This window comes from Parambassis ranga, chromosome 20, assembly GCF_900634625.1.
Source record: "Parambassis ranga chromosome 20, fParRan2.1, whole genome shotgun sequence".
Taxonomy (NCBI): Eukaryota; Metazoa; Chordata; class Actinopteri; family Ambassidae; genus Parambassis; species Parambassis ranga.
The window spans coordinates 7,476,039-7,502,679 of NC_041040.1; the positions used below are offsets into that span (position 1 = coordinate 7,476,039).

Sequence of the window (26,641 nt, forward strand, 5' to 3'; positions counted from 1 at the left end):
TATTTAAAAACTCATCCTGGCATTACAATAGTGTTTTTAGTTGATTTTTAAATATTGCCCACCACTACTTTGACAACAACTACAACTTTATCAGGTGATCCAATACATCCCTACAGCCTTCCATCCTCTTTCATAACATCGCTGTATTATTAGTAATCCATGGCTGAGCTATTGCATTTGATTTTTCGGTGTTGATATCTGATATTCCTAATATTTATTTCTATTGTTTCTGATCATACATGGAGCACCTGGAATGTTAACACCCCCCCCCCCCCGCGCCAGGATTAATTTATATCTATTTCCTATTTCCAATCTCTTACCTCCCTCCTTATAAAATAGCAACCCATAATTACAGCTATGAAGATTTATGTTTCCTCTACATGTTTCTCTAACATGTTGGAGTCTGTTTATGATCATCTCTTCCACACCCTCTTGCTCCATCACCTGCCAGGAGCCATTGACAGCTCTGGGCCACTCTCTGCTCTTTCTGTTCTGGCTCACTGCTGCTATTATTTCTGGCTGGAAGCAGGAAGAGAAATTGAATCACACATTAAAATGAAACATCACATCATTTTATTATATTATATATTTTATTCTATAGTGCTCTGTTTGCACTGCCATGTGCTCATGTGCTACTAAATGTTCTTTTATCTACCTGCTGCAATTAAAGTGAACAAAGACAAACAAATACAAAAAGTTCTGTGTTTATTGACTGCCTGTGCTCTGGCTGCTGTTATCCTGCAGACTGAGGCCTACAAATTCCCTCACAGCTGAAACCTTCATTTAATGTCATTTAATGTGAGCTTAAACGCTCTCAGCTGTTGCGTAATCCTTACTGGATCATCGGTGAGTCCAAAATACAGACTGATGGAGGTGCAGTACCAAAAGGAACCAGATGAGGTCAGTGTTGTTTCATAGAAATAAAAAGTTTGGGAAGCTTCACACATGCACAAAAAAGACTTACTTAGAGCTAGATGATTCTAATCCTAATCTTGTTTCATAAGAGGCTGGATCATTTATGGATGCGTATGTTCAAATGCATATTTTAGGTGATGAAGACAAACAGAAAAGAGAGAACATGCTTCTTTAATCAGGGATAAATGGTCCACCTGTGTGCTGACAATTAGTGATTGCATGTGTCGGTGCTGTGGAGGAGCCTCTCTTCCTCCTCCCTCCATTGAGGATGCAGGACTGCGCGCGGTCCTTTGCTCTGACTCCTGACTGCACACACACACACACACACACACTCACACAGAAGCGGTCGCGACCATCACGAGAGCAGTCAGGAATTACACTCTGGGAAACCAAACATATTTTTTCTTACTTTATGTCTCCAGATCTCTCCACATGACGGAATTTGCACGTGTGGGATAATTTTTTCAATTATGGTTCGCTTCAAATGTTCATTTCCACGGAGCTGCAGCTGAGGTTTCATTCACAGTCCGACTGGATTCTGGCAGCGTGATGGATACAAATGAGTTCGCGGTGCTGAAACTTTTTGTTGTTGGTGTTTTGGGTGAGTATGATTGACTTTTGTTACGACTGAAATACCAAAACTCCATCATCAGGTGCACTGCGTGGCGCAGACGCTTCTGAAAAGCCCAGATTATACAGGCGGTGTATAACTCATTGTACTGTACGTGCAGCTCAGGTTGTGAAGTGCTCATAATGAGAAGTATCAGCAACATCAATCAGGTCTCACAGAGCGTGCGCTGAATGGGCTACACACAGTTCTGTGCGTGGCATCATGCCCCAGTGGGCAGACGTGACCTATATCGTGGCCAGTTGGAATTTGTGGATTTATCTCGTTAGCTGGTGATGCAGGATGAACTCATGTATGAAATGTGTTGAGCTCCCTAAATCATAACCTGTACATCATGGCTGTGTATGTGGTGGTATAGCAGCATGAGGTGAGACTCAGTCATGGTACCAGACTCTATCACAAGACCCAGTCAGCCCTGTTGTTGGGCTGATATCTGGTCTTCCTTCCATACTCTCTGATTACAGTAACTCAATTTCAAGCTTTGTGGTTCAGAAGGACTTCACACTGCTGCTCTTATCTAGTTGCTGTTTACACACCTGAGCTGAATATGTGAGCAAAGCCTGGATACAGCACACTTTGAGCTCTTTGCAGGCAGGAGGATACGTTCAGTGTCCCGCTCAGACCTCCAGCTTGGACTCTCCTGGATCTCTGCCATGTAACAGCTGTGGCCCTGGCAGCACTTGCACAGCCGAGCAGAAAACGAGCTTAAATGGTCATTCTCAGCATGCTCACTCAAAATTCTTATTCTAATGTAAAAAATAAAATAAAAGGTACTGCAGGACAGTATTACCATGAGGCAAAGAAGTCATTCTGATTTGTTAATGTGAGGCCAGAAACCAGAGGAGAAGGTCCCCATCTGCACTGCTGGGAAAAAAAAGGAGTGATTCCCACTGACTGCAAAGCATCTGCTGCTTACCCCCATAAACAGCCATTCAAACGCACTCTCAGAGTCAGGGAAAATGCCTTGGGGCTCTTCTGTTCCACTACTATCTGAAAAAAAATGTTTTTCATATAAATGCTATTCTTAGATCTGCAGTGAGATTTCACATTGTTTTTTTTTTGGTTGTTTTTTTTAAGCACATGGATGTTGTTATGCAGCGGGGGTGTTCATCACCTGGACATTCTTCTGTGTTTAGTAATGCAGACGAGTCATTTGTGTGGTGCAATCTGGATGATTTTGCTTTGCTTAAATTAAGTGTGCATCTGGTCTGATTGTTAACAAATACTATAAAAAGACCAGAGTGAATCACACACACACACACATGTATTTAAAGGGCGGAAAACACATGCTTGGTGAGAGAAACAGGTGAATGTGTTGCTGACTCACTGACCCTGAGCTTCAGCCTCAGTGGAGGTGAAAGTGTGCTAAGAGCATTATTAATGTTTTAGATTGCCTTTAAAGATTCATTCACCAGAAAGGTCTCGAACTTTGTCTCTTTGCTCTCATCAAAGTGTAATGCTGAGGTCGCTGTGTGGAGTGCAGAGTGTTTCTGACACTCTGGAGGTGTTTTATAGATGCCTATCTGTTGCTGAATGACCACTTCTTCCCAGTGACAGATTCTTTTTAGGCGGAGGAGCTGGAGGTGGTGTTTAACAGTCTGCATTAGAGCTCTTATCATGTGATTTAAACTGTAAGGGCAGAGCTGGTCGTCACTTATCCAGAGGAGGCTACAAATGGTCAGGTGGCTTTTCATCTGGGTTGATTTGGGCATTGAACAGACGCAGACAACCTGCTCTTATATACTAGAAGACTGTAATTAAAACACAGCAGAAGCTATAATAGCAGCTCATTGTCTGCTGTGATTTGAAGGAGCGCTCGCACACACTGCTTCAGTGCAAATGAACAGCAAGAGGGCAGAGTTGGAGCAGCTGTCTCTTTAAATCAGTGGTTATATTCTGTCAGTTTTCCAATCGCAGAATAGCTGCTAATGAGCAGTGCTGAAATGAGAAGCGAGTTGAATGTGTGAGCCTAATGGTGGACTGAAATTAATGATAGATGATAGATTGGAATTAGTTAGTGATTACAGGAGAGGGCCTCACTTAATGACCCGGACTCATTTCATTCACAGAAGACTGAAATGTTTTTGGTCGTGCAGGCAAAAAAAAAGCTATTTTCCACTGAATTAGTTGTAATAGAATAACTACAGCAAAATGTGAGGAAAACACTCAGCACCTTAACAGCTGCCTCAGTTTACACTTGATTAACAAGCAGCTTTTTTTTACATTTGGAGAGATCCCGACTCTTTATTTGGCTTTATCACCACTGGAATAGCAGCTGCAAGGTGTCGTCAAACATTGCAGGGACCGTCGGTGCTTAGTGGGAGTTTGTGGTGTTTGTGCAGCCACTTTATAAAATGAGATCATTAGTCAGGCCTCCACAACCCACTCCTTATCTCTGACTAAGACCGGAGGAGTCTTGAGGCTGCATTAGCTGCTGCTCATGTGGTGGAAGATGTGTCACATGACCACGCTGCTGAGATGCACGCGGCAGTTTGTTGTCTGAAGTTTTATCAGCAACACTCATAGTTGCCGTTCTAATCTTGTGGCAACCTCCAGCAGAGATAGATGAAGCCCATGTGTAATGGTGCTTTTACACCAGGAGTGACTAAAGCTGCGAAATCTCTTGTCGCTAAAAAGTTCTCATGATGTGAGAAATTCGAACGTCCGACTTTTAGTACAGGTGGTTTGACAGCCGTCTGCTAGCTCTTTGCTTGTAGCTTGTGCTTCAACAGACAGTTGTGCTGTGTGATTCCACACATTTCATCAGCTCAGCAGGTCAACCAACCCAACCTGTGACACCTCGTCCCAGGCCAGAGCCTTTTTAGGGCAAAAAGAGCAGCGATGGCAGTGATCAACACATCATTTCTCGCACGTCATTTTGATAGGAACCGAAGTTTCCGAGTATGTTCCCCGAGAGCCTCGCAAGTAATAGTCGCTCAACTTTTGTAGCTTTAGGCGCTTTAGGGGCTCTTGCCCATAGAAAGTGAATGACTTGTGGCTGTAGTCACTCTTGGTGTGATCGCAGAGTTGTGTCAAAAACTGTAATCCCCATTGTGGCCTCTAGGGGGATGGCTCCAAACATGAGTCCTAGACCTCCATGTTAAAATGTACAGCAGAAATAAACAACTTCACAACGTGATACAAAATCTATTGATGATCTATTAATATTTTTGAATAACTGTACGGAGGGTGAATTATAGATTAAGATTATGAAAATTTACTGCAATCAAGTAGCAATACAAGTTTGAGATTGGACTTTTCAATGGACTTCCATTACTTTTTTTTAATTATTTATTGACTGTCTATTAAGGAAATGTTTCAGTCATAAATACATATATACAAAAATACATAATATAAATATATATGCCATTATGAAATCAGGCTGAAAAAAGTAAATTATTTTTTATTTCCATTTCTGTGAACAAAATTTCTTTTTTATCCATTAGCATAGTATAGGAAGGGGCAATAATTTAGGCTGTATAAAAGAAAAATGTTCCTGTGGGCTAGTTCTGCTTTTAAGGTTTGACTCAGAACAGACTAGACATTTATTTACCATGTGTTCACAGCATTCATTTAGCCTAAGTTTGATTATTTTGTTATTGTACTGTGACGGTTTAAATTAGCATTTTGATTTCGTTAATTAATGCAGTGGAATCACAGAGAGGAGAGGCTCGACCACAGGAGGCTCTACCACAGTCGCTGTGAGGTATCGGAGTAACAAAGGTGTCAGTTAAGGTCTTAGATTCATTATTGCCCTCCTAACACTCCTCCTCAGTCTCAGTGTCAGACTTTCTGTTGCCTCTTCTGATTCTGTCGGGGTCTTTGGTTTTGCTGGTCAGACAGACCAGCCTCACACTCTACTTTAATGTGATCTGGGACTTTTCTAAAAGACACAGATTTTCACCCCAGTGGTGGCTCCAGCCTCTGTTTATCTGACCATTTGTAGATCCATCATATCCCTGATGAGATTTTGGCCGTAGGAGGCGATAATGCATTCCTCTGCTGTGTTCTGGCTTTAATCACACTTGCTGTGCCAAAGGGGGGCTGCACCGAGAAGCCAGGACGAGTTGACATATTTATTACTGAACAGCAATGGGGGGCGGACTGCGTCACTCAAAGTGGTGAAGTGTTCACTGCTGCTGAGAAACCAAGGTGAAACGGAGCTTTAACTGTAGTATGCGTCTGTCTTTGAGCCCATTTGGACTTTAAAGGTTATTTAAATGAGAGAAATTTGCATCTTTGTGTTGTTCTCCGTAGCCACGGAACCGTTTCTGCAGTCAGTGGCATTTGCCGTTTTGCTAAAAGCCCTACATGAAGTGATTAATTATCAATGGTGTGATTTAAATGGACAATTGTTTGGTGTTTGTTGGATGCTGTGGTTCTGGCTGAGCCCCGTTCTGTGGTTGCTGTATAGTGATGACACAGAGTGGCTGTAGGCCAGCAAGCTTTCATGTTGTGGAATTAAACGAACGCTTGTCCGGGCTTGAAGAGGAGCGCTCGGGGAATACTGACGACAAAAGCGTGAATTCTGTTGCCCCCCCCCATGCTGACGAGGAACAATTGAGGATCCATGCTTCTTAACTATTACAGCCTACACACTGTGTGAGCACAAAAACATGTTTAATGAAACTATTGTGTTTGAAGACAAAATGTTTCGATGGCGCCGGGTAAAGCAGCTTCAGCACTCCTGCAAACAAGCTCTGATAGCTCATAGACAGATGGATTCTCTCCACAGGGGCCTATTCTGCAGAAGCCATGGCTGTAATTTTCCTCTCAACGTGGTAAATGGACTGCATTTATATAGAGCCGTTATCCCAAAAGCCCTTCACGGTGCCTCACATTCACCCGCGACACACCGCTTCACCATCTCAGCTGCTGTTGTCCTGCATGCACGCAAACAGCACAGTAGGTTATAAAAGGAGCATTTAGCTCCGGAAAGGTCCCCTGTCATGGATTCTCCCTTCTTTTTTTTGGTCTGTCTCTGTCGTGGCCGTCCAGTAGTCCCCCACCCCCTATTTCTTCTCCTCCTCCTCCTCCTTCCTGCTTTTGTTTGCCAAGTACCCAGAGTTCCCCTCTGTCTTGCACATCTGTGTCATTCTCCAGTCTCGCCTTCCTCTCTTTCCTCATTGACCCCCAGATCCACCCCAGCATGGAGGACTGCAGTCTGACAGGAACAATCTGGTTACTTTTACTTTAGCTTTAGGGCCGGATTATAGTAAAATATGCATGTATATATAATAAGAGTGTGTTTGTGTTGTGCAGCCAAGCGTTACCTGTCAAGCTGTCACTCCTGCAAGTGATGGATAAAGAGAGAAGTTTGTGTCAGTGTCCTACACCATGAATATCATAAATATTATATTATACTGTAGGTTATATTATTGCAGAGAAATGTAAAATAGCCGGTGGTTTATGTATCTGGCGGCCTGTGACTGTATAACTGTAGCCTGCATCTGTTGTGTCGGGCCTGCCGTGTTGATTTTTAGCCTTCTGGATGAACCATCCACCCCTCCACATCCACGTTTGGCACTTTTATCTTCAAGAGATTAAGATTTAATTTTAAATTTTAAACTCTTGGATGAATGAGAGTCTTCACAGACACTTTGGCAGCCTTATCACACATCCTCACCACAGCCAGATTACTTCTCCTGGATGGAAGACATTTTTAAGGCCACATTCTGTTGTACACATGAAGGAGAGAGAGATGCAGGACTTTGTTACCACTATGGGTCAGGAACAAGCAGTTCCAGCCTGTTATCACCTAACAGCCAATGAGCAGTACGTCATCTGTGTCATGTGGTTTTAGCTGTAGTATTTTAGGCAGAGGACTTGTACCATAGTCTTTCCTAGGGCACCACAATGGCTAGAGCCAGCTCTGGCCCAATGTGTGTTTCACATATACTTCTTTCTAAAGGAATATGCCAACCTGCTAACTTTGCTCTGCAGCTGAATGCCCTTACTCTTTTAATTTAGTCCTTATGAACCCACTAAAGGGAATCACTGACAACTTCCACCTGTTGTACAGTGTTCACCCTCCACATTTATCTCTGTTGTACTTTTTCTTTCCAACATCAAAATGGGCTTTTTCTTTCCTACACTTCCCTCACAGACTCTCTGAATTAATTTATGTTCGCCTCACCTGGCACGTCAGCCGGTAGGTGAATAATAATCACTCATCAGTCAATCATGGCGACGGCGGCGGTGGCGGCGGCGGCTTTACCTCGCCGTGAGACCCACAGGCGGCTTCTGATGAGGGCTGAGTGGGAACAGAAACCCGTCGTGTCTTTTTTTTTTTTATTATTCTCATCTTCAATAGAAAGTGATTTCTTTTGTTTTTGTGGGTGAAATAACTTCCAAAGCAATCTGAATATATTTAGGAGTCACATGGTGTGTCTGGAAGGCCTGTCTGCTGCAGCTGTGGGCATTTTCAGGTCTGTGATGAATGTCTGAAAGGAGCAGCAGCTGGTGGGCATGGTTGACTGCGGACAAATCGCCTCTTAACAGTGATTCTCTCAGTCAGTGGAAGATACACACACGGCTTGAAAATAATGGCTCACAATGATCATAAGATGACAAAGGTGGGTCGAAACGACAACACCCACATTCACAATGATTTCAGTATGAAGGCGACCACGACCACCAAATACAATCTGTCTGAAAGACTGAGGAGAAAAATCACTCCAGTTTTCATTAGTCGGCGTCAGATATGAGTGTTTTGTTCGGCTCAGAGACTTTTCAGCCATCACAGCAAAGCGGATAACAATGAAAGGGCTAATATTTTCACAGCAAAGTAAATGACAGAATTTAATCACAAAAATACTAAAGCTTTCATTAGTCGAAGGCGGATAGGTTAAAATGAATGAGTGCTGGGAACACAGAGACCACGTCTGTGCCATACCAGCTTGTCATTGTATTGACCAGTTCGTCGCACACTGAGCCGAACACCGCAGAGCTGTTTCTACAAAGAGCTATAGGTCACACCAACAAGCCGACGTTTGATACCAGCGTTGACAAAACTCTTTAAACTGAATAATTGTAGTTTTTTGCGCTGTGACTCCTCGTGACCCCGACAGGTCAGTGTTTTTCTCACAGCAGCTTGTTGTTTTGTCAGATCAGGAGGCGGCGGTGACCACTTACATCAGCTCCTCTGCTAGAAGGTCATCAGTCTTCCTGTCCGAGAGCTGCTCTGATAACAAGAGTGACTGACAGCGCGACTGTTTGCCTGTCACAGTTATCGCTGCTGGAAGGTCAAACTGAGACGCTTGTGAAATCAGTGCTGCTGGTTCTGCTATTAACATCCGTCCCACATGGTTTTTTTTTTTACATGGGCTTCAGTGGAGGGAAGCAGAGTGAGGCCCTGTCACTCTTTGGGGTAAATCACTGCCAACGTGTTGGTATCCTTTAGAGTCACAGAGAAAATAAACAACCTCCAGGAGGAAAAGGAGAGAAGTAGTTGTTTCTTTTGGCAGAAACGATGTGTTTGATCATCTATTTGTCCGTAAAGTTTAATTGAACTGTAGCAACAGATAAAAGCTTTCTGACCGGACTGTTGCTGCTGTGTTCCCTTGAAGGCATGGCTGAAGCCACGATTTTAGAAATACTGAGGTCCAAAGGGTGAGAGTCAGGCAGATTTTGAAAGTAAACACACGCCCCGTTCTCTCGGAGCTCACCCAGAAGCCACGCCTCCCAACCAGTCTGTGACTTCGGCCATCATGCACGTACCTCTCTGGTGCGCGCAGAGCAGGAAGAGAGCAGCCAACTCTATGCGCAGGGGCACCTCGTAGGATTGGCTGATGTTGTTAGCGTTTTATAGCTTCCACAGATGATTCATATTCTTTGTTTTAAAGCGAAACTGCCGAACTAATTGGTTGCTATCGGATTGTAATTTAACAAAAAGTGCATCAGAAGGAAATCTCCTACCCTACCTTTAACTAATATAAAATTGTCATGATTCTGTATTTTTCCTGTTTGGTAATTTAGTTCTAGGTTTCTTTGTGGTTCTGGTGTTCCTTGTGTTGTCCTGTTTCTGGCTGTCTTTGTGATGTTACCTTGGTTCTGTCCTGTTTCCTGTTTTACTTTGAAAGTCCTGTCTCCCTTGTGTGTGTCCGTGTGTTTTACTTCCCTTGTGTTCCCACCGTTGTGATTGGTTGCCCCGCCTTAATGTGTTTCACCTGTGTCTTATTCCATTATCTATTTAAGTCCTGTGTTCCCCTTTGCTCGTGCTGGATTGTCTTGAATTTGTCACCCTAAGTTTTGTGGCTTGTTACTCTTCGTTTCCCCTGGGGTTTTGAAAGTAGTTTTGATCATTCCTTTGTTGGTTATTTTGTGATTTAGTTCAGTAGTTCTGGGTTTGGCTTGGTTTTGTTTTTCAATAAAATCACTTGGACTGCTCTGACCCCTGCCTGCATCTTGAGTCCTCTACAACCACTCCTGACAAAAATGGCATTTTAGCTGAATTCTCCTTTCATTTTCTCCAGGTCTGTACAATAGGAAGGCATAATAATTCCTTTAGTCAAATCCTTGCCTGCCAACGTGGTGACAGCCCTTCAGAGATTTCGGGGTGATTGTCACAGATGGTCCATATATACTGTCTATGATTACGGTACATGATTTAAATGCTACACATTGACAGGTGTGTTAGACCTCCTGGCCCACACAGCATGTCTCTGCCTAACTTTTTCACTCTGATGTTTCTGCTTGTCGCAGATAAAAGGCTCTGTTCATCTGAAGGAAAGTGAAAGTGTGCCTTAAAAGCAGACGCTGCTCCAGCAATCTGCCTCGGTCGCCTCTGCCTGATAACCTCAAGCCTCTGTTAGAAGAGCTGTGAGCTGAGAGCAGAAAGTGAGGAGCAACTTTAACCTTGTAAAAGCAGGTCTACACTGACCTGCTTTTACAACATATGTTTTTAACAGAACAAGACTCAGTCCAATAAGTGTCTGCCTGCCTGTCTGCATTGTTCTAGTGTTCAGCACAAATAAACACTTCCCTTCAGATGGTGATGTCTTCATTGGTCTGCTCATGGTAAACAGAGGGGGGGTGTCTTAAAAAAAAAAGAAAAGCCAAGAATCATTGATCTTCAAGGAGCAGCGAGGCAGGGCGAAGTTTTATTCATGAGTGCTGAGTGGGGTTTGCAGATTATAAGTCAAATTTATTCATTCTGCTTTGCCTCCTTGTCCTCGGTGTGGAGGAACAGTGAAGTGGTACAGTGTGTGGTTGTACAGCAGAGTGATGAAGGACTGTTCAGAGGTGCTGCTGTGAATCTATTGTCATCGTTTGCCACTCGATTGATACACTCTGCATTAGCTGAAGCCGTAAAATGATTGATGGTGATGTTTTTATTTCAGCCTCCTCATGTTAAAGGGTGTCACTCAGGGCTCCATGGGGCTCTATAATATTTGTTTTTGCATAATGATAGTCATAATGATAGACATATATTAAGTAAAAACATGTATTTAAGTTTAACTGCTGTTTTTGGGGGTACTGAGCCCCAATGTCATGGGCCTGCACAGCCCTTTATGGCATTTTCTTTACTATTTTCTATAATTATTAGTGTTATTTTGGCCAGAATAATTGCAGTAACATTGAAAATTGAATATTGTGACGGACGACTCCACCTTCTGAGTCTTTAGTGGGACCCCAGTGGGACAGCCCATGCTCTGCCTTAAGCGTTGGGATACTGCAGGTGCTGCTGTGGGTCCCGTGGGTGGGTGGCATCTGTCCTTGGAGGAGGCAGCCCACACTCTAGGCGGCCCCACTGGGACCCCCCCCACCTGTGCTCCTTAATGTGGATGCCCTGTATTTCACATCCACTGTGGGCTCTGTTTACTGCCTGTAGCACTAACCTGCACTGGTTAAATAAAGAATAAATAAAACCCTTAATTGCTATTAAAGAAGCCAATTTCTTTCTGTTTCCTCTGCTCTGCCTCCATCTCTGTGCTGCGTGTCCACCTCTCTCCCTCTGTTTCTCTCCATCTGCTGGTGGAAACCTCAGCTGGTTTTCAGGTTGAAATGACAGAATGAGAGGGAAACAGATGGTGCGTCCGGAAGAGATGGAGACACCGGATTCATTTTTCCTTTTTAATTTCTCTGATTAGATGTAAAAGCGGGACACATTATCACTGTAGGCACAGACACACACCCTGACAAAGTTTCCTTAATATCCTGTCGGCATGTATTATTCCATCCTAGATTTTGTCAAACTCAATTTGCAATCACATATCCTGATCATCATTACCAACAGTCCACCTTTGACTTCTTGTCTTAATGCAATAATGTGCAGGGTAAAAAAGCGCTGCCTCTCCTCCGTGTGTTGGTGCCATGACAGCACTTCATCTGCATGCTTTCATCTTCTGTTTCTTCTCATCTATATTTAGTTTACCAAGTGGGCCAATGCTCCGCTGGCACGCTGTCAGCCAGCCCGTACAAACACCTTGATGTGATTCACTCCCACTTTAGAACAAGTCTTGTGTAACTTGCTTAATGTTGTCATAATGTTGAGCTCATTCTTTAGCAGTTAATGATCATCTGAATGTGTCCTTGTGTTTATAATTATAGCCAGCCATGTTAGTTTGAAGCTCATACATGTGAGACACTAATGGATATTCTGCAGTACAGGAGTATATCGTGTAATGCTGCAGTGTAATTGTGCCTGCCAGTATTATTACATTTATGTTTCTCTGCGTCTTTTCAATTGTGCTATAAATAGCAATCATGGTGTGTTTTCAAAATAAAGCACTCCTTTTGCTGAGACAGCCATCCACATGTTTTATCTAAAAGCTCATTGAGAAGACGATTAAACTGCTGCTCTGCTCACGCTCTGATGTTTACAAAGACTCTGACATCCATTCGATTTCTCTTCCTTACAGAACTGAATACTTCATCATGATCTTAGTCTGACACACAGCTCGCTCTGTGTGTGAGAGATGATCCCTCGCCAGCTGTTTCTAAGCAGCCACAGCACATGAACCTCAGTGAAAAGCAACTTTTCTGATTAATGGTTTGAATTTCGGGGGGGAAGGCTGCATGAGCATGAACAAATACAGAAACAGCCCTTGGATGAGTGACTGATGAGGCATTTAACGATTCGGCTGTAGCACCTAAATTTAATATGAAGTCATGAATGAAGGAATTATTGAAAAACAAAAACATCGCTTCACATTTATTATGTGTCGAGTTAAACACCGTACGAGGAGCACAGACCGTCAGCTATCTGTGTTTCACAGCAAGACCAGCCTTCACGTCACAGTGAATTGGTACTCGTAGTTAAACTGACAGGACATTGCTGCAATATCCAGCCGTCAGCCTATATAAAGTATGTGAGATTGCACAGCAGCTACAGGTAAATTGCTGTGCTGCTATTCAACCTCTCTGCAGAAGCACAGAGAGAAAAAGGTGCTGGAAGGCGGCGCCGAGTGATTTGTTACTGCTTCAAACAGCCACTGCAGGCCGTAACGTTAAAGCCACACAATATCATTTTATTTGAACAAAGGGTTAAATAATCTGCTATATGATGAAACATGTAGTTTGTTAATAACTGGCAAAAGAAATATGATCCAGCTATATCTCTTTATGTGATGTTTTAGAATCAGAACATGCATATGTAAGGATTTTATATACAAATAGTTGGCTTAGCTTAGCATAAGCATGTAGCAGTAAGCATGGAGGTGTGCAATGTTTGCATCTTTGTAGAGGGGTTACTGTGACGAGGAAAGAAGTGACCTGATTACCCATCCAAATTCATCCAGCTGTGCTTTGAAGTCTTCTCCTCTTTCCCCAAACAGGACGACTCAGCAGATACAAGCACACAAGCAGCAAATACTGCTGTTTGAAACAGGTGCTCACAGTCACTCCTGTGGCATCCTGCCTGCTTTTTAAATCCACTGTGTGGGCTCCTGATTTGGCAGCCTGTCACACTCCAGGATGACAGAATCACAGAGCAGCTACAGTGCACATGCATGAATCCTGTAACGTTGTGAGATCCCTCCTGCGCACACTGACACCAATTCTGCCTGTTTCCTGCGCCTATAAGGCTGATTGAGTGGATTTCATTTTAAACCTCCTCCTGCTGTGATGTTGGGCTCATACTGGGGGGAGTCCAGCTGCTAGATTGTTGTTGCAGGTTCTTCTGTTCCCGCTTGTGTTTATTAATAGCTTAAAAGGCAGGCAGGCTGTCGGCATGTTTCCTGGGGCCGAGAATGATATTTGGAAGAATCGTGTGACTGCAAAGCTTAATGAATGAGGGCTTTAAGTGGTTTGATTGACCCAGAACCACACTGGCTTCAAACATTTGATCATATCTCATGATCAATCATCAGACATGCTAGGTTCTGACTGTATTTTCTGGTGTTCACTTCTTAAACAGCTAACAAATTAGCATATTGGCAGCTATCCCAGAGCTCATATGTGATTATTTTAGTTACGCCACACAGGAGCTTATGCACCTACTGTATGTTTGATGGTACAGCTGATGTTATTTTTGGATTCTCACTGCCTGGAGAAATTAAATGCAAAAGAAGACCTGTGGGAACAAGAGGGCTGAAAGCCACATTTTCAGACAGAACTTTCAAAGAGTGCAATTTTTAGAGTGCTCTGTAACTCTCAGTGATATTTGGTTTGATGTATTGATCAGTACACACAAAGGACTTGTTTTCTTGTCTCTGTGTGCATCTTTTATAACTCTTTAATCTTTTTTTTTTTAAAGAGAGCCGAGGATGATTTTAAAGTGTTGAATAAGGCGAGTGTTTGGATTGGACTGTGTCAGCTCTCATGAGCACGGATATTCTCAGTCAGCCCCCGTAGCTGTGTCTTGATCTGGTCTAATGAAGCTGGGACTTACTGCTCTCAGAAGCCCAGTGGACAGTCACACTCAGACCCACTTATTATACCCAACCTCAGCTCACATTATTTGGAAATTGAATGTGGAAATAGGTCAGGATATTAACAGAAAAAAGGTACATTATTATGCATTATATATGTAGGATTTTTATTAATCTAATCAATTTTACTCATTTAGGGAGTTCTATCCGCTCATTGTCTTTGGGTATTCTGCACACTTTGCATTGAAGGAACATCCTTTCTAACTTTTCTTGGTTGTTCTTGACCTTTCCAAACAGTTTTGGGCTGAATATCAAGTGATGGTGGGTCTACAAAGTCATATCAGATTTTTATTCACACTGCATCTTTTCTTCAACCTCTCTAGAAAATTGACATTTGCCCTAAAAACCTTCTTTGTTCTGTGTTTCTGTGGTTCATAAAGCTGTAGTAGCCAAGTAAAGAGACTTCTGCTGAATTTACAGGCTTGATGACTATAAGATGAGATCAGAATATAGATTTTTGACACCTCAGTTAAAGTGGTCTTTAGTGAGTTTGCTCTATTTGTACCTTACACTAAGCTGTATCCTGCTTCAACCTTGTTACAGTCAAACTGCAGCGTCACTTAATTATAAAAGTTATATCTCTGTGTTAAAATAATTGCATTGACGCCGACCACACCACAGTCCCTCCACCACAGGGAAGTCTAAATTTAGCAGGCTAACTTGGTAACAGTCTTTGTCCTGCGGGGCGTCTCTCAAACTGATCCACTGCTTTGTAAGTGTGGCACTTCAAAGAGAGATTCACCTTCCTGTGCAGCAGCATGTTTAGCTTTGGTCACATTCCCCACACTGCTGTAGTAAAGATGAGATGCCGTGTGCAGTATTTTGGATCGCATCACAGCAGGGGGGGAATGGGAAGACGGGAATTAGGTGTGTGTAAGATGGATGCAGTGCCGTACAGAGGAATATCTTTGACATACCTGCCTTCAGATGTCGTGTTTCATCTGTCTGGTGTATCTTTCTCTTTTAGTCTGATGGAAACTTTCTGACTGGAAGGAAAAAAAGGAAAATATATGAAATTAATAACACTGTACATGTCATAAATAATGGATTATAGGTGACTTTATTTTCTGGAATGTTACTCACAAATTCTCGTCTTTAACTCGAGCTTCTGAGAAGAATAGAGGGAACAGAACATGCCATGCTTGACACTGTCTGCCTCTGACAGAAATGACTTGATTTACTTCTTCCTTCTCAGTCTCATGTTATGCTGCTTTGTTACAGGAGTGCATGCTGTCCCCTCATCTGACAACATAATGCAGCTTTTGGAAGCTAGGCATATGAAGTCCATTTAAGGAGGATGTTAACAGAAGGCTTTGTCCCTGGAGATGGAGAGTTAGTGTCCCTTGTGAGGCCAGAAGTCAAAGTTGACTGACTATTTTAGGAACAAAACAATCATGGGTTAAAACATTCTCATAACATTAACCACCAGTTAGAAAGCCTGTCTGTTCATGCAAATGCAATAGTTGACCATTTACCACTCTGTCTTCTTTTTGTTTTTACAGTCAATGCCTGGATGATGAGAGGGTTATCAGGTGAGCATATCCATCCATCCATCCATCCATCCATCCATCACTCCATCCATCTATCATCCATCCATCCATCCATCCATCCACCCACCCATCCATCCATCCATCACTCCATCCATCTATCATCCATCCATCCATCCATCCATCCATCCATCCATCCATCCATCCACCCATCCATCTATCATCCATCCATCCATCCATCCATCCATCCATCCATCCATCCACCCATCCATCCATCTATCATCCATCCATCCATCCATCCATCCATCCATCACTCCATCCATCTATCATCCATCCATCCATCCATCCATCCATCCATCCACCCACCCACCCATCCATCCATCTATCATCCATCCATCCATCCATCCATCCATCCTCCATCATCCATCCATCCATCCATCCATCCATCCATCCATCCATCCATCACTCCATCCATCTATCATCCATCCATCCATCCACCCATCCACCCATCACTCCATCCATCTATCATAAATCCATCCATCTATCATAAATCCATCCATCCATACACCCACCCACCCACCTATCCACACATCCATCCATCTATTAGCCATCCACCCATCCATCCATCACTCCATCCATCTATCATCGATCCACCCATCCACCCATCCATCCATCTATTATCCATCCATCTATTATCCATCCATCCAGCCATCCATCCAGCCAGCCATCCACCCATCCATCCACCCATCCATCCATCCATCTATCATCCATCCATCCATCACTCCATCCATCCATCCATCCATTCACTCCATCCATCCATCCAAAGTTACAATAACAAAACCATTGACAGGAACATACAAGAAAAATGAGACAGTGAAAGTGAGACAAATTGAAACTGACATTTTGAAATAAATGATGGACAGTGCAGACATTCATGACAGAACCTAATAAAGGCTGTCCTGACAGACAGCTCATAAGTAATAGATGAGCACAAGCCAAACAACCAGAGAGTATTTTGTTTCTGTTCTATTTATCTGAAGTCACACACATGCACACTCACACACACACTCACCCTCAGCAGTGACACCGTCATCTTCTCTGTGTCTTCTCAGCCACTGACAGTTTCAACGTAGAGCCCACGTCACCCCGGCTGAGGAAACTCTGCAATGAGTCCCGTCTGGAGTGGGAGATGGAGGTCTGTGGAGAAGACTTCAAGCGGGACATGGCTCACATAGACCCACAGCACTGGTGTAACCTCACACACTTCATCAGGTACGGCCACAAAGTGAAGCCTGAACACTAACAGGCCTGTAGCTTTAAGTCACTGAGACTCTCCCTAACATGAGCCAGACCAGGTGGAGCCCTGCTGATGTAAACAAAACAGCTGTGGTGGATGGAGTTAGAGGATGATGGGACAGGATTTGAAGTCATAAAGAATGTTTTGTATGATGCCTAAAGAGATATGTGGATATTATATATTCGTAGATGTTATCCCCACTGTAGCTGTGTGTGTGTGTATGTCTCTGTGTGTGTGTGTCTGTGTGTGTGTGTATTCATATTCCTGCTGCCTCCATCTTGCTCAGCTGTGCACTTTTTTGCATCACAGATAACATTAGTATTCATTCAGACACATACAGAATCAGTTCCGTTTTAATTGCATTCTGGAGCATTTATCGCTGCTTAACCTGATTTGGTATATTCCCAAAATAGATTACCTCCATCAGCATACACTCCTGCTCCTTCGAGGAGTGTTGGATAAACTTCGTACCTGTGTTTCTGTCTCTTAAAAGGATTTTTGGTGTTCTCTTGGCCCCCTACTCACAGAGAGCCCATAAATTCTTTCTCTCTTGGCTCAAATGAGGTGCTAATGTTGAGTCTCTTCCACACACACACACACACACACACACACACACACACACACACACACACTTTTCAGGAGTCAAATTAAACTGTCTCTTTATATTAGTGTGGTTTTAATCTGACGATGATGAAATGGGAAACGTGCTATCTGGAAAGTACACTGGAAGCTGCTTTTACAAGTTAAGTTAACACGGAGTAAAGTTGTCATTTTGCATGAGAAGACAGTAAAAGATAAAAGACATCTCAGTAGTGAAGAGAGCCACCCACGTCTTATCTCTGTCCCACTTCCTCCTCCTCTTTTCTCAAGTGCTGTGGCCATCCGGTCTGAGTGCTCTGTAGTTTCAGTTAACAGGCCGTCAATCCTGCATGATGGTATTTTACTGAAAAACACCTAGGTTGATAGAAAGACTGTAATCTAACTCTGCCTCCTGCCTCAGGGTTCATGGGTAGGAGAACAGCTGGAGGTTTGCTGTTTCTAAGAAGCACCGACCACCCATCTACATATATCTTCATCCAATTTTTCGACCTCATTCCTTCCCCTGACCTTTGACCTCTGGCATGCGCCATTTTTTTTTCCTTCACTTCTAATGCGCAGCCAGAAGTCGAGGTAGCAACACCCCTTTTTTGCACAATAATATTCACATGGGACTCAAAATAATTGACTGAGTCATTGATTTACAGGAACGATTCTGAAAAAACATGCTCCACTGGTTGTACACTTATTGTCAGTTTGTAGTATGTTTTCCCCCCCCCCCCCAGTAAGATTTGTCAGAGATTTAGTGTTTCATGAAGGCTCAGTACAATTTGAATAGCACATAACAAAAGTAACAAAATGGATTACCAAGAACTCTCAACACCTTGTACATGATTGTTTGGGCGAGGTTCAAAGACCAGTTAAGTCCACAAACGGAAAGGGAGGATGGCCTCTTTATTTGTGGACATGGGTGGATGAGGATGACCGAGGTTTGAGTCTTTTTGTTGTTCAGGTTATGTCGAAGGAATTAATCATAGTTTAGGATAAATCAGACACTTACAACAATAAGGCATTTTTTTCATCTGCGATAAATGTCTCCACCATCTTCTTAGCTAAATCCTGGACAAGTCCCACCCTAAACTAGGAGACTGTACTTTTTCACATGACCACAAGAAGGCGTAAAGCTACGAAAACATTTGAAACGGTTGTTTTTCTGGCGAAGGTGCTATTCTTAGAAAGTCAGTTATTCTTGATTTCTTCATCCAAAGACCTGAAATTTGAGTCCAAATTGTGGCTCTTAAGCCCTCTTGGCTCGGAGTCCTGACCCTGTGAGGTCTGATCAGTTTCACAATCATGGAGAAAACAACCAAAATACAGCTTAGGCTGGAAAGAATCCAGATTTACACTACAGGGATGGATGACACTGACAGATTGATGGTGTGTTTTTGAGCAGGGGTTACAATTGACTTTCGATTGGAGATGTGGGGGTAGGTGTGTCTCTCTCTGTGTTCTCTGCTGGTTTGAAAGAAAAGGCATGAAACCGGGCTGTCAAGTGTTTGGCTTTGTTTTTTTTATCCATTCAAGGGCTGTTTTGGTCTACCTTAAGTACAGGATGGGTGGTGTAATGTCCAGGCTCTGCTTTTTGTTCTTACTCTGTGGCTCCACTTATGGTGACCACTCACACCAAAATGAAGGGATTTTTTTAAGAAAAAATTTTTCTGAACCAACTAATAATGACTTAAAGTCAGAGAACAGTGTTTCATAGCCAAACTGTTGAGAAACACAACATTACTGCAAATCCAGGAACTTTGTCCATCAGTGTTTTTATGAGGAAAACTTGTTCATTTGGGTGTTTTGTGTTCAACAACTCATTTACATGACAGCGAAGGATACAGTGACTTTCTGAGCAGAAGCTTACTTGAGGGCCTGGCAGTCGGTGATAAGAAGGCGAGAAAGAGGAGGGGGAAAGAGGGAGAGCGAAGGCACAAGAGGAACCAGAGAGCGGTGTGAAGGATCTGGCTCTGGGAGCCAGGGGCCTCATGTTTAAACAAGCAGTGACCCCTGCAGAGCTTCCTCTATTTGACAAATGAGCCGTGCCTCTCTGCAGTGATTGCTGCTGGCCAAACACTCAGCCAACATGACTGTTATTGTTTGAAATGAGCCGGCACAAGCTCAGCGAGGCACAGAAAGACCTACGGATAGACCACTGAGTGGCGGTGTGTGTGCTGTACGTGCATTTACGCACTTCAGTCATTTACTTCTTATAATATAGTGTTATTGATTTTCTGCCCTGGGCAGTTTAGAGCTCCAGGAGCAGCCTGCTGTTGTGCACACAGGAACAGAGGAGCAGTGATGAGGGTCTGGACCTTTTAATGTTATATTCAGTGCTGTGTTCAGATAAAGTCTAAAGTCATCAGAGCTTTTTGCCTGCTGCAGCTAATGACAAGCGATTGACCATTTAGTGGGTCATGTGGTCATAACAGGAGACGGTGAGGCAAGCAGGCGCCGAGGAGGAGGAGCTAAAACTGGTGAAATATCGAAACCATTCTCTACATTGAACCAGACAAGAGTGACCTCGATCTGTCCAACCAACACAGTCTCATCTTGTAACCTGTAATTGTGAAATTATTGTCTGTTCAGAATGACAGGTGCAAACCTGGGGCTCCTGAGTCTAAGTCTGCTGTGGGTCTGTGCAGTCCGCCGTCCCTCAGCAGGGGAAAACAACACACTCACATATGTGTGTACAAAAAACATGACACCTTCATGAAATATGTGGATGTTTTGTGTTGCTGTGCACAACATAATAGATTCAATTTAAACAAAGACTATTTCACATAATGGGAGATAACTTGTGTGTGGAGTCTGATGACAGGATAGGTGAAGCTGTTGTATTGATCTCTTCAAAGCCACAAGGATCCAATTACAAAGCGGACCTACCACTGCAGGGAATAGAGAATAGAATAGAATATACTTTATTAATCCCTTTGGGAAGGTCCCTCGGGGAACAGCCCATGACATTGGATCGGAATTATCACATTAGATTGATACCAAATGTCCATACAGTAATGGGGTCTGCTGTTAATTGACAGTTCAGTGTCTATGTACGAAGTCTGAGGAGAATGTATGCAACAGCATACTGAAGTCACAGATTGAATAAAATGTTTAAATACACAGCAGATAAGCAGCCTCAGCCTCTGTCTGCTCTCACAAAACTGTTATCTGATCAAGCTCTGTTATTTTTACGCTCCCAGTTGGTTATTGTGTGTAGATGAGAGACCGGAATCCTGTTAGTTGCTGTGTATTACATCTGGGGAATAACTTCAAAAGTCTGCTATTCCCTACAGTCTTGCATGCTGCATTTTGATCACTTGTGCCTGAAAGCTCTTATACATGTATTTTTCATCTTCCTCTCACTCTGTCTCCAACCATCACTTCTGCTGTCCCTTTTTTTTAAGTTCCAGCCAGTGGCATGAAACCGCTTCCTTAAAAAAGGAATATATCAGTTCATATACATTCACAGAGCAAAGCGAAACCTGCAGATGATGACACCCAGGTATTTGACTCCTTAGATTTTTTGTTTTTCAGTTTCCACATTCACACAACACAGGAGCTTCCGCTGGTTTAATAATATACTGAGGCCAGTATGACAGGAAGCTTTTCTCAGCAAACGCTGTTCTTATCTGGCCTGTGGTGCCTTTTTGCCTGCAGCCATGTATATATATATATACACACACACACACACAGAATATCCCTCTACAGACAGCAGGGTTCTTCACAAACAATGGCTACAGTGTGAAATCAGAGAAGTTATAGGTGCTATATATAGGGCAGCAGGTTGAAACAGGCAGTAATCTGGTTCACCTCTCAGGCCATGCACAACCCCTTCAGCATCTGATTGACTTAATGAGATTAAAGACCGACACTGTTCAGAGATAAAGACACTATTAAAGCCATGTTGAGGATTTAGACCCTCCCACAGTCCTATATAGACTGTCTGACAGTATAATGCACATATAGATGACACAAATACACAATGTAAAATCTCAAAAGCAGCACAGACTTTCAGAATGTCTGAAGGATTCGTCCAGCAGTGCATAGAAGCTGGTGCCCATCCACCCAGGAGACATGCTCATGACAGCAGGACTGGATGTTAACAAAACTAATTATCACAAAATATAGATGTGTGAATTTTCAGAGCGCCACTCATGAAAATGAGAAGGATTTAAAGTGCATTTCCAAAAATATCAAACTGTTTACAGCTGAGATCCCACAGCTGCCAGATTTCACACTGATGCAACACATTTTTTTTGGGGGGGGGGGCTGTCTAGATCTGTGCTCTGCTAATATAACAAAATGCCATAGTCCAGAGCCTCGGATCTAAGTGATGAAAATAGGACAATTTCAGAATGGAGCCGGTATGGGAAGATGTTACTCAATTTGCTGTTCAGCTGGTGAAAATACTAACAGCTTCTGGATGTCAGGAGGGAGACAAAAGCAGGACTTGGAAGATAGAGGATTGCGGATGGAGAAAAAGGGATTAGGACCAGCTGAATGTGTTCATCAAAGCACAGCTCTGAGCCTGAAAAGCTCCAGGAAGGCTTCAACGACCCTGCAGAAATAGAGGAGGGTAGTGGGCCAGAAAAAGGGAGCAGAAAGCAGTATATCCACAGTCTCAATGGTGGATTACTTACCCAATCTTAGATGTTCAGGTTAATACTAGCCAAAGGTTTTAAATGGCTGTGTGCCCTCTATAGACAGGCTGTCCGCCTAAACTGTAATGTTGGGATTATTGGTGTGTTTAAAGCATATTTATCACATGTTGTAATGTGTTTTTTCTCATTGTATCATGGAGTTCCCCCAGGGTTCTGTCCTGGGCCCAATTTTACGAAGCACCTACAGACTATTTTGATTGTAACATATGCTATACCAGTAAAAATGTAAACAGCATTCAGTGGTTGTTTTCTGCTAACGTTGTCCCCCTGTTGTCTTTCTCTGCAGTGAGTACCACCTCTTCACCCTCTGCACAGAGACAAAGTCCCACATCGTCGACTGCTACTGGCCCAACCCGCTGGTAGAGAGCTACATCATCCGCATACACAAGCACTTTTTCTCCAACTGCACCATAGAGCAGGTGGTGTGGGTTGACCCACCGGACGACACACTCACCATCCTCATCCTCATCCCTGTGTTCCTCACCTTGGCCATGATTGCTCTGGTGGTTTGGTGCAGCAAGAGGAGTGATATCCTGGCTTAGGTTACGAAGATATAAGAGAAAGGATGAGTTCAAGGTCCTGCAGTCTCTTCTATAACTTAATGCTAAACATGACATGGAGTGCAAAGAGTTTTGTTTCTGTTGGTCAGATTACCTGTAAGCGGTGCCACCAAAACCTCCAGTGGAAGTGAAAACTACTGTCAGTAGTATTTTAATGTATATGGGCCTCTTTTTTTTACATTTTAGGTGGTAATATACAGTTGATTTGTAGGGATGTGATACCACTCTCATATCTATCAGCCTGCAATTTATAACTTAGCTTAACATAAAACATGGAAACTCTGGCTCTGTCATCCACATACCTCTCTACAGAAAAGGAAGTGTTTTGGAGCAATCGCTGCTCCCTGCAGTGACTGATATAGTTAGGAAAACACCATCGACTAAAAAAAAAATGACCAAATTGTTGGATGCATTCCTTAAAAGCTCATGGATCCAGACTTTTGACCTCGAAGATTCTTGTCAGAGCACTGTATCACCGCTGAAGGCCAAAGCACCAACCAAGCATCAGTGACCGTCAACCTCTAAACCGATAGGGGGAAAAAGAAAATACTGCTCAAGGAGGCTGTTGTGAAATATTTTAACAAGAGACTGCTTGGAAGGGGTTTTTTTTGTTTTTGTTTTTAAAGCCAAATTTGGACTTGTTTCAAAGAATTTGAGGTCTTACTTTAACCACTGGAAAGGATACACTGCCCAAAGACGAGGCGACACTTCATGTATTTCGGGACTTGATTTCTTTGTGACTACCTGAGCCCCAGTGGACTGTTTTATAACGGTGTAACTTATCTTGTCGAATGATAATATGTTAATAATCATAACAAAGGGGTTCTCAATGCAAATATGATGAACTGACATGGAGACCTCGTACTGTACAGTCATGCTCTCTGTCTGTGCTGTCTACTGTATCTTGCATTTGCCTCTCCAGTGATGCTCAGTGAGACAAACACACTGTTTGATTCAATGTACAGACTTCAGCCACAAGGCAAACTAAACCAATCGATGCTTTGTCCATTTTCTTCCAAAGCGACATCTATCTGTTTGTCACCTTGCACACCGTGTGTCTCACTAAAACTGTTGTCTGTTAAAACTGAATCTCCTCAACAAAATACCTTGATTAAATCTCTCTTAAAGTATTTGGTCGCTCATTTATTCAGTGGATGAAGGAAGCACACAGGAAACAAATGTCTGTACTTTACCGGGAATAAATAATGTGCATGTCAGCATCTACGGTCCATGGTCACACTCTTCCTGTGTACAAGGATGCATTTACAAAGTAAAGTAATGCATTGTCTACGAACGTAGGTCAATTCTGGTGTTTAGTAACAACAATGCTACCCTCTGTTCAAGAATCATGACAATTTACTCCCTAACAGCTCCAGACTATAAAGACTATTTTTAGATTTTTATTGCTTGGTAGCATTGTTCTTTGACATAGTCAGCCCTCACATGCTCCATGTTCACTAAGTATTATGATTCATCCACTCAAGTTTACAGGTGTTTCCTCCTGTGAAACAAATCGCCTCTGAAGGTGACCACGAAGCTGCTACGCCCAACTGAGTGGTCCCAGATTACACATAAAGTCTGCCTTTTTATTAATCCATCATGTCTCATCTGAGGGATCATCCATCACTGTCAAAAAGAATCATTATTGTCTACTTATCCTGAAGGGGCTCATTCGTTTGAAGACCTGCCTCCTGAATTACTTACTACAGACACTATTTAAAGTCGGATCACAGCTGTCACAGTTTGCTGTGTTTCACAGTGATACAGCAGGTTTATTTGAATATACTTGTGAATCTATATATAGTCATAGAAATAATTATTAGACCAACCTTGTTTTATTCGATTTCTTGTTTCATTGTAATGCCTGGTACATTTGTTTGGACAAATATAATGATAACAACAACAGTAGCTCATAAGGGTTAAATATGTGTGCATAAGACTGAAGAACAGACAGAAAAAGCTGCTGACATCCAGTCTGTGATGTATTCAATCAGCAATGTGCCATAGGAGCATGAAATTAAGTTTATTAAGCCAACAACACCACCATGAAAACCCGTAATCTCCCTGTTTTCAGGTAGTTTGTGGGTGGAGCTGATGTGCAGACCTGCCATAGTTTCTGCCGCTCTGTCCTCTCATAGTGGGCTCAGTGTCTCTGTTTTGCCTTCATGCTGACCTGCTGACAGATGCACCTCAGTGCAGCGTTTCATTTAATTTACTGGATTAAAACATTCATCATGCTCAAAGGCTGTCTCCCTCCTTTGTTAGTCATCAAGAGGCAGGTTGTGACATGGATGGTTTCTGCTCAAGATGCGCTGCCGCACACTTTGGATTCATCATCACACACACAGAGGTTTGTGTGTGCATTGCAGCACACAGTGTGAGCACATTAGTGACCTGGTGTTACCTAAAAAAAGCTCTAAGTACTGCTGTAAAATGACAAACTAAAAGGGTGAAACGGCCACAGCTCAGACTCACCGACAGTTAAATGATCACAACAATGAAACAACTCAGTGAATATATTAACAGCTTTTGTGTAAAGTGACATATTTACAACATCATGGTTACTCTGTGTAAAAAGATAAAAAGCCTAATAAGCCAATATTTCGTGCTATCGTTGATGCATGAAAAAAAACGTTGTTATGAGAAAGAAAATGTTCTTTTGTTAAAAAGGCATCGAGTCTATTCACAAAACGTCTGAGAGAGTTTACACTGGCAGGAGTGTGCGTGCGTGCTCCAGCTCAGACATTATTCTTTTATTAAGACAACAATATTATCTCAGTCTATACAAACAGCGCGGCTGCTGAATCCATGACACGTCTGCTGCGTGTCTTTGTAAACCTTCGAAACAATACAAAGAAACCCAAGCATGCACTTTCAAATGTTATCGTTGCATCATGTAAATAAACTCAGAGTCAAACAATGCCGTCATCGCTGACAGTGGATGATGGTCAGCGTTGTTGACATTGTCGTCGATCCCCCCCCCCCCCCCCCCCCCCCCCTGCCGGATTGTGACAACAATAAAACTCACTGACCACAAAGCAATCATGGTTAAACAAACAGATCTGAAGCTGTTCTGGAAGCCATGCATGGTATTGTTTTTGTCTTTTGTCTCTTCTTAGCAGCAGCAACACAACAGAGGAGACAATAGTTCAGTTCGCGGTGAAGGAGACACAACACTGTGCAGTTGCCCTGAAGGATGGTTTTTCACAAGGCCTTCACAGCCAGTGTCTTGGAGGCAGGAAGGATATTAAAGCTTTTTCCCAGAGTTGACAGAAGAATACAGGGAAAGTGGGTTGACCCAGTGGTTTTGACCAAAAAGCGCTGCAGGAAGTGTGAGAGTGCCATGCTGCTATACGCAGGACTGGGCTGGCAACGCACAAAGCAACTGTGGCTTTTCAAGGTTTCTTTCTTTAAATTCTAGCATTGTGTTATTGGCTGTTGGACTCTAGTGAAACAATTCTTACCTTAAAATACCTTTCACACAAAAGTGAAGGATTTCATGGCGGTACAGAAATTAATACAACTGGTGGTGGAGGAAGCACAGTACAAGTAGAAGTGGCACATAAACAATCCTACTTAAGTGAAAGTACTTTTAAATGTACTTAAAGTATTAAAAATAAAACACAATGAGTT

At 42.8% G+C, this 26,641-nt stretch overlaps 1 protein-coding gene across 1 annotated transcript; it reads left to right on the forward strand.

Moving 5' to 3' along the window:
* Positions 1-1,200: 1,200 nt before the first annotated feature.
* On the forward strand, positions 1,201-24,138 carry LOC114453110 (receptor activity-modifying protein 3). Its single transcript, XM_028432782.1, has 4 exons — positions 1,201-1,516; positions 15,918-15,947; positions 17,015-17,174; positions 22,735-24,138. The coding sequence occupies exons 1-4, from the start codon at positions 1,465-1,467 to the stop codon at positions 22,988-22,990; spliced, it is 498 nt and encodes a 165-aa protein (XP_028288583.1). The 5' UTR covers positions 1,201-1,464; the 3' UTR covers positions 22,991-24,138.
* The last annotated feature ends 2,503 nt before the right edge of the window (positions 24,139-26,641 follow it).

Bases quoted from the DNA above. Each gene is read 5' to 3' on its own strand.
- LOC114453110 (XM_028432782.1), top strand. From the start codon at position 1,465: ATGGATACAAATGAGTTCGCGGTGCTGAAACTTTTTGTTGTTGGTGTT. The intron at 1,517-15,917 runs GTGAGTATGATT...TTGTTTTTACAG, and splicing joins TTTTGTTGTTGGTGTTTTGG to TCAATGCCTGGATGATGAGA. The intron at 17,175-22,734 runs GTACGGCCACAA...CTTTCTCTGCAG, and splicing joins AACCTCACACACTTCATCAG to TGAGTACCACCTCTTCACCC.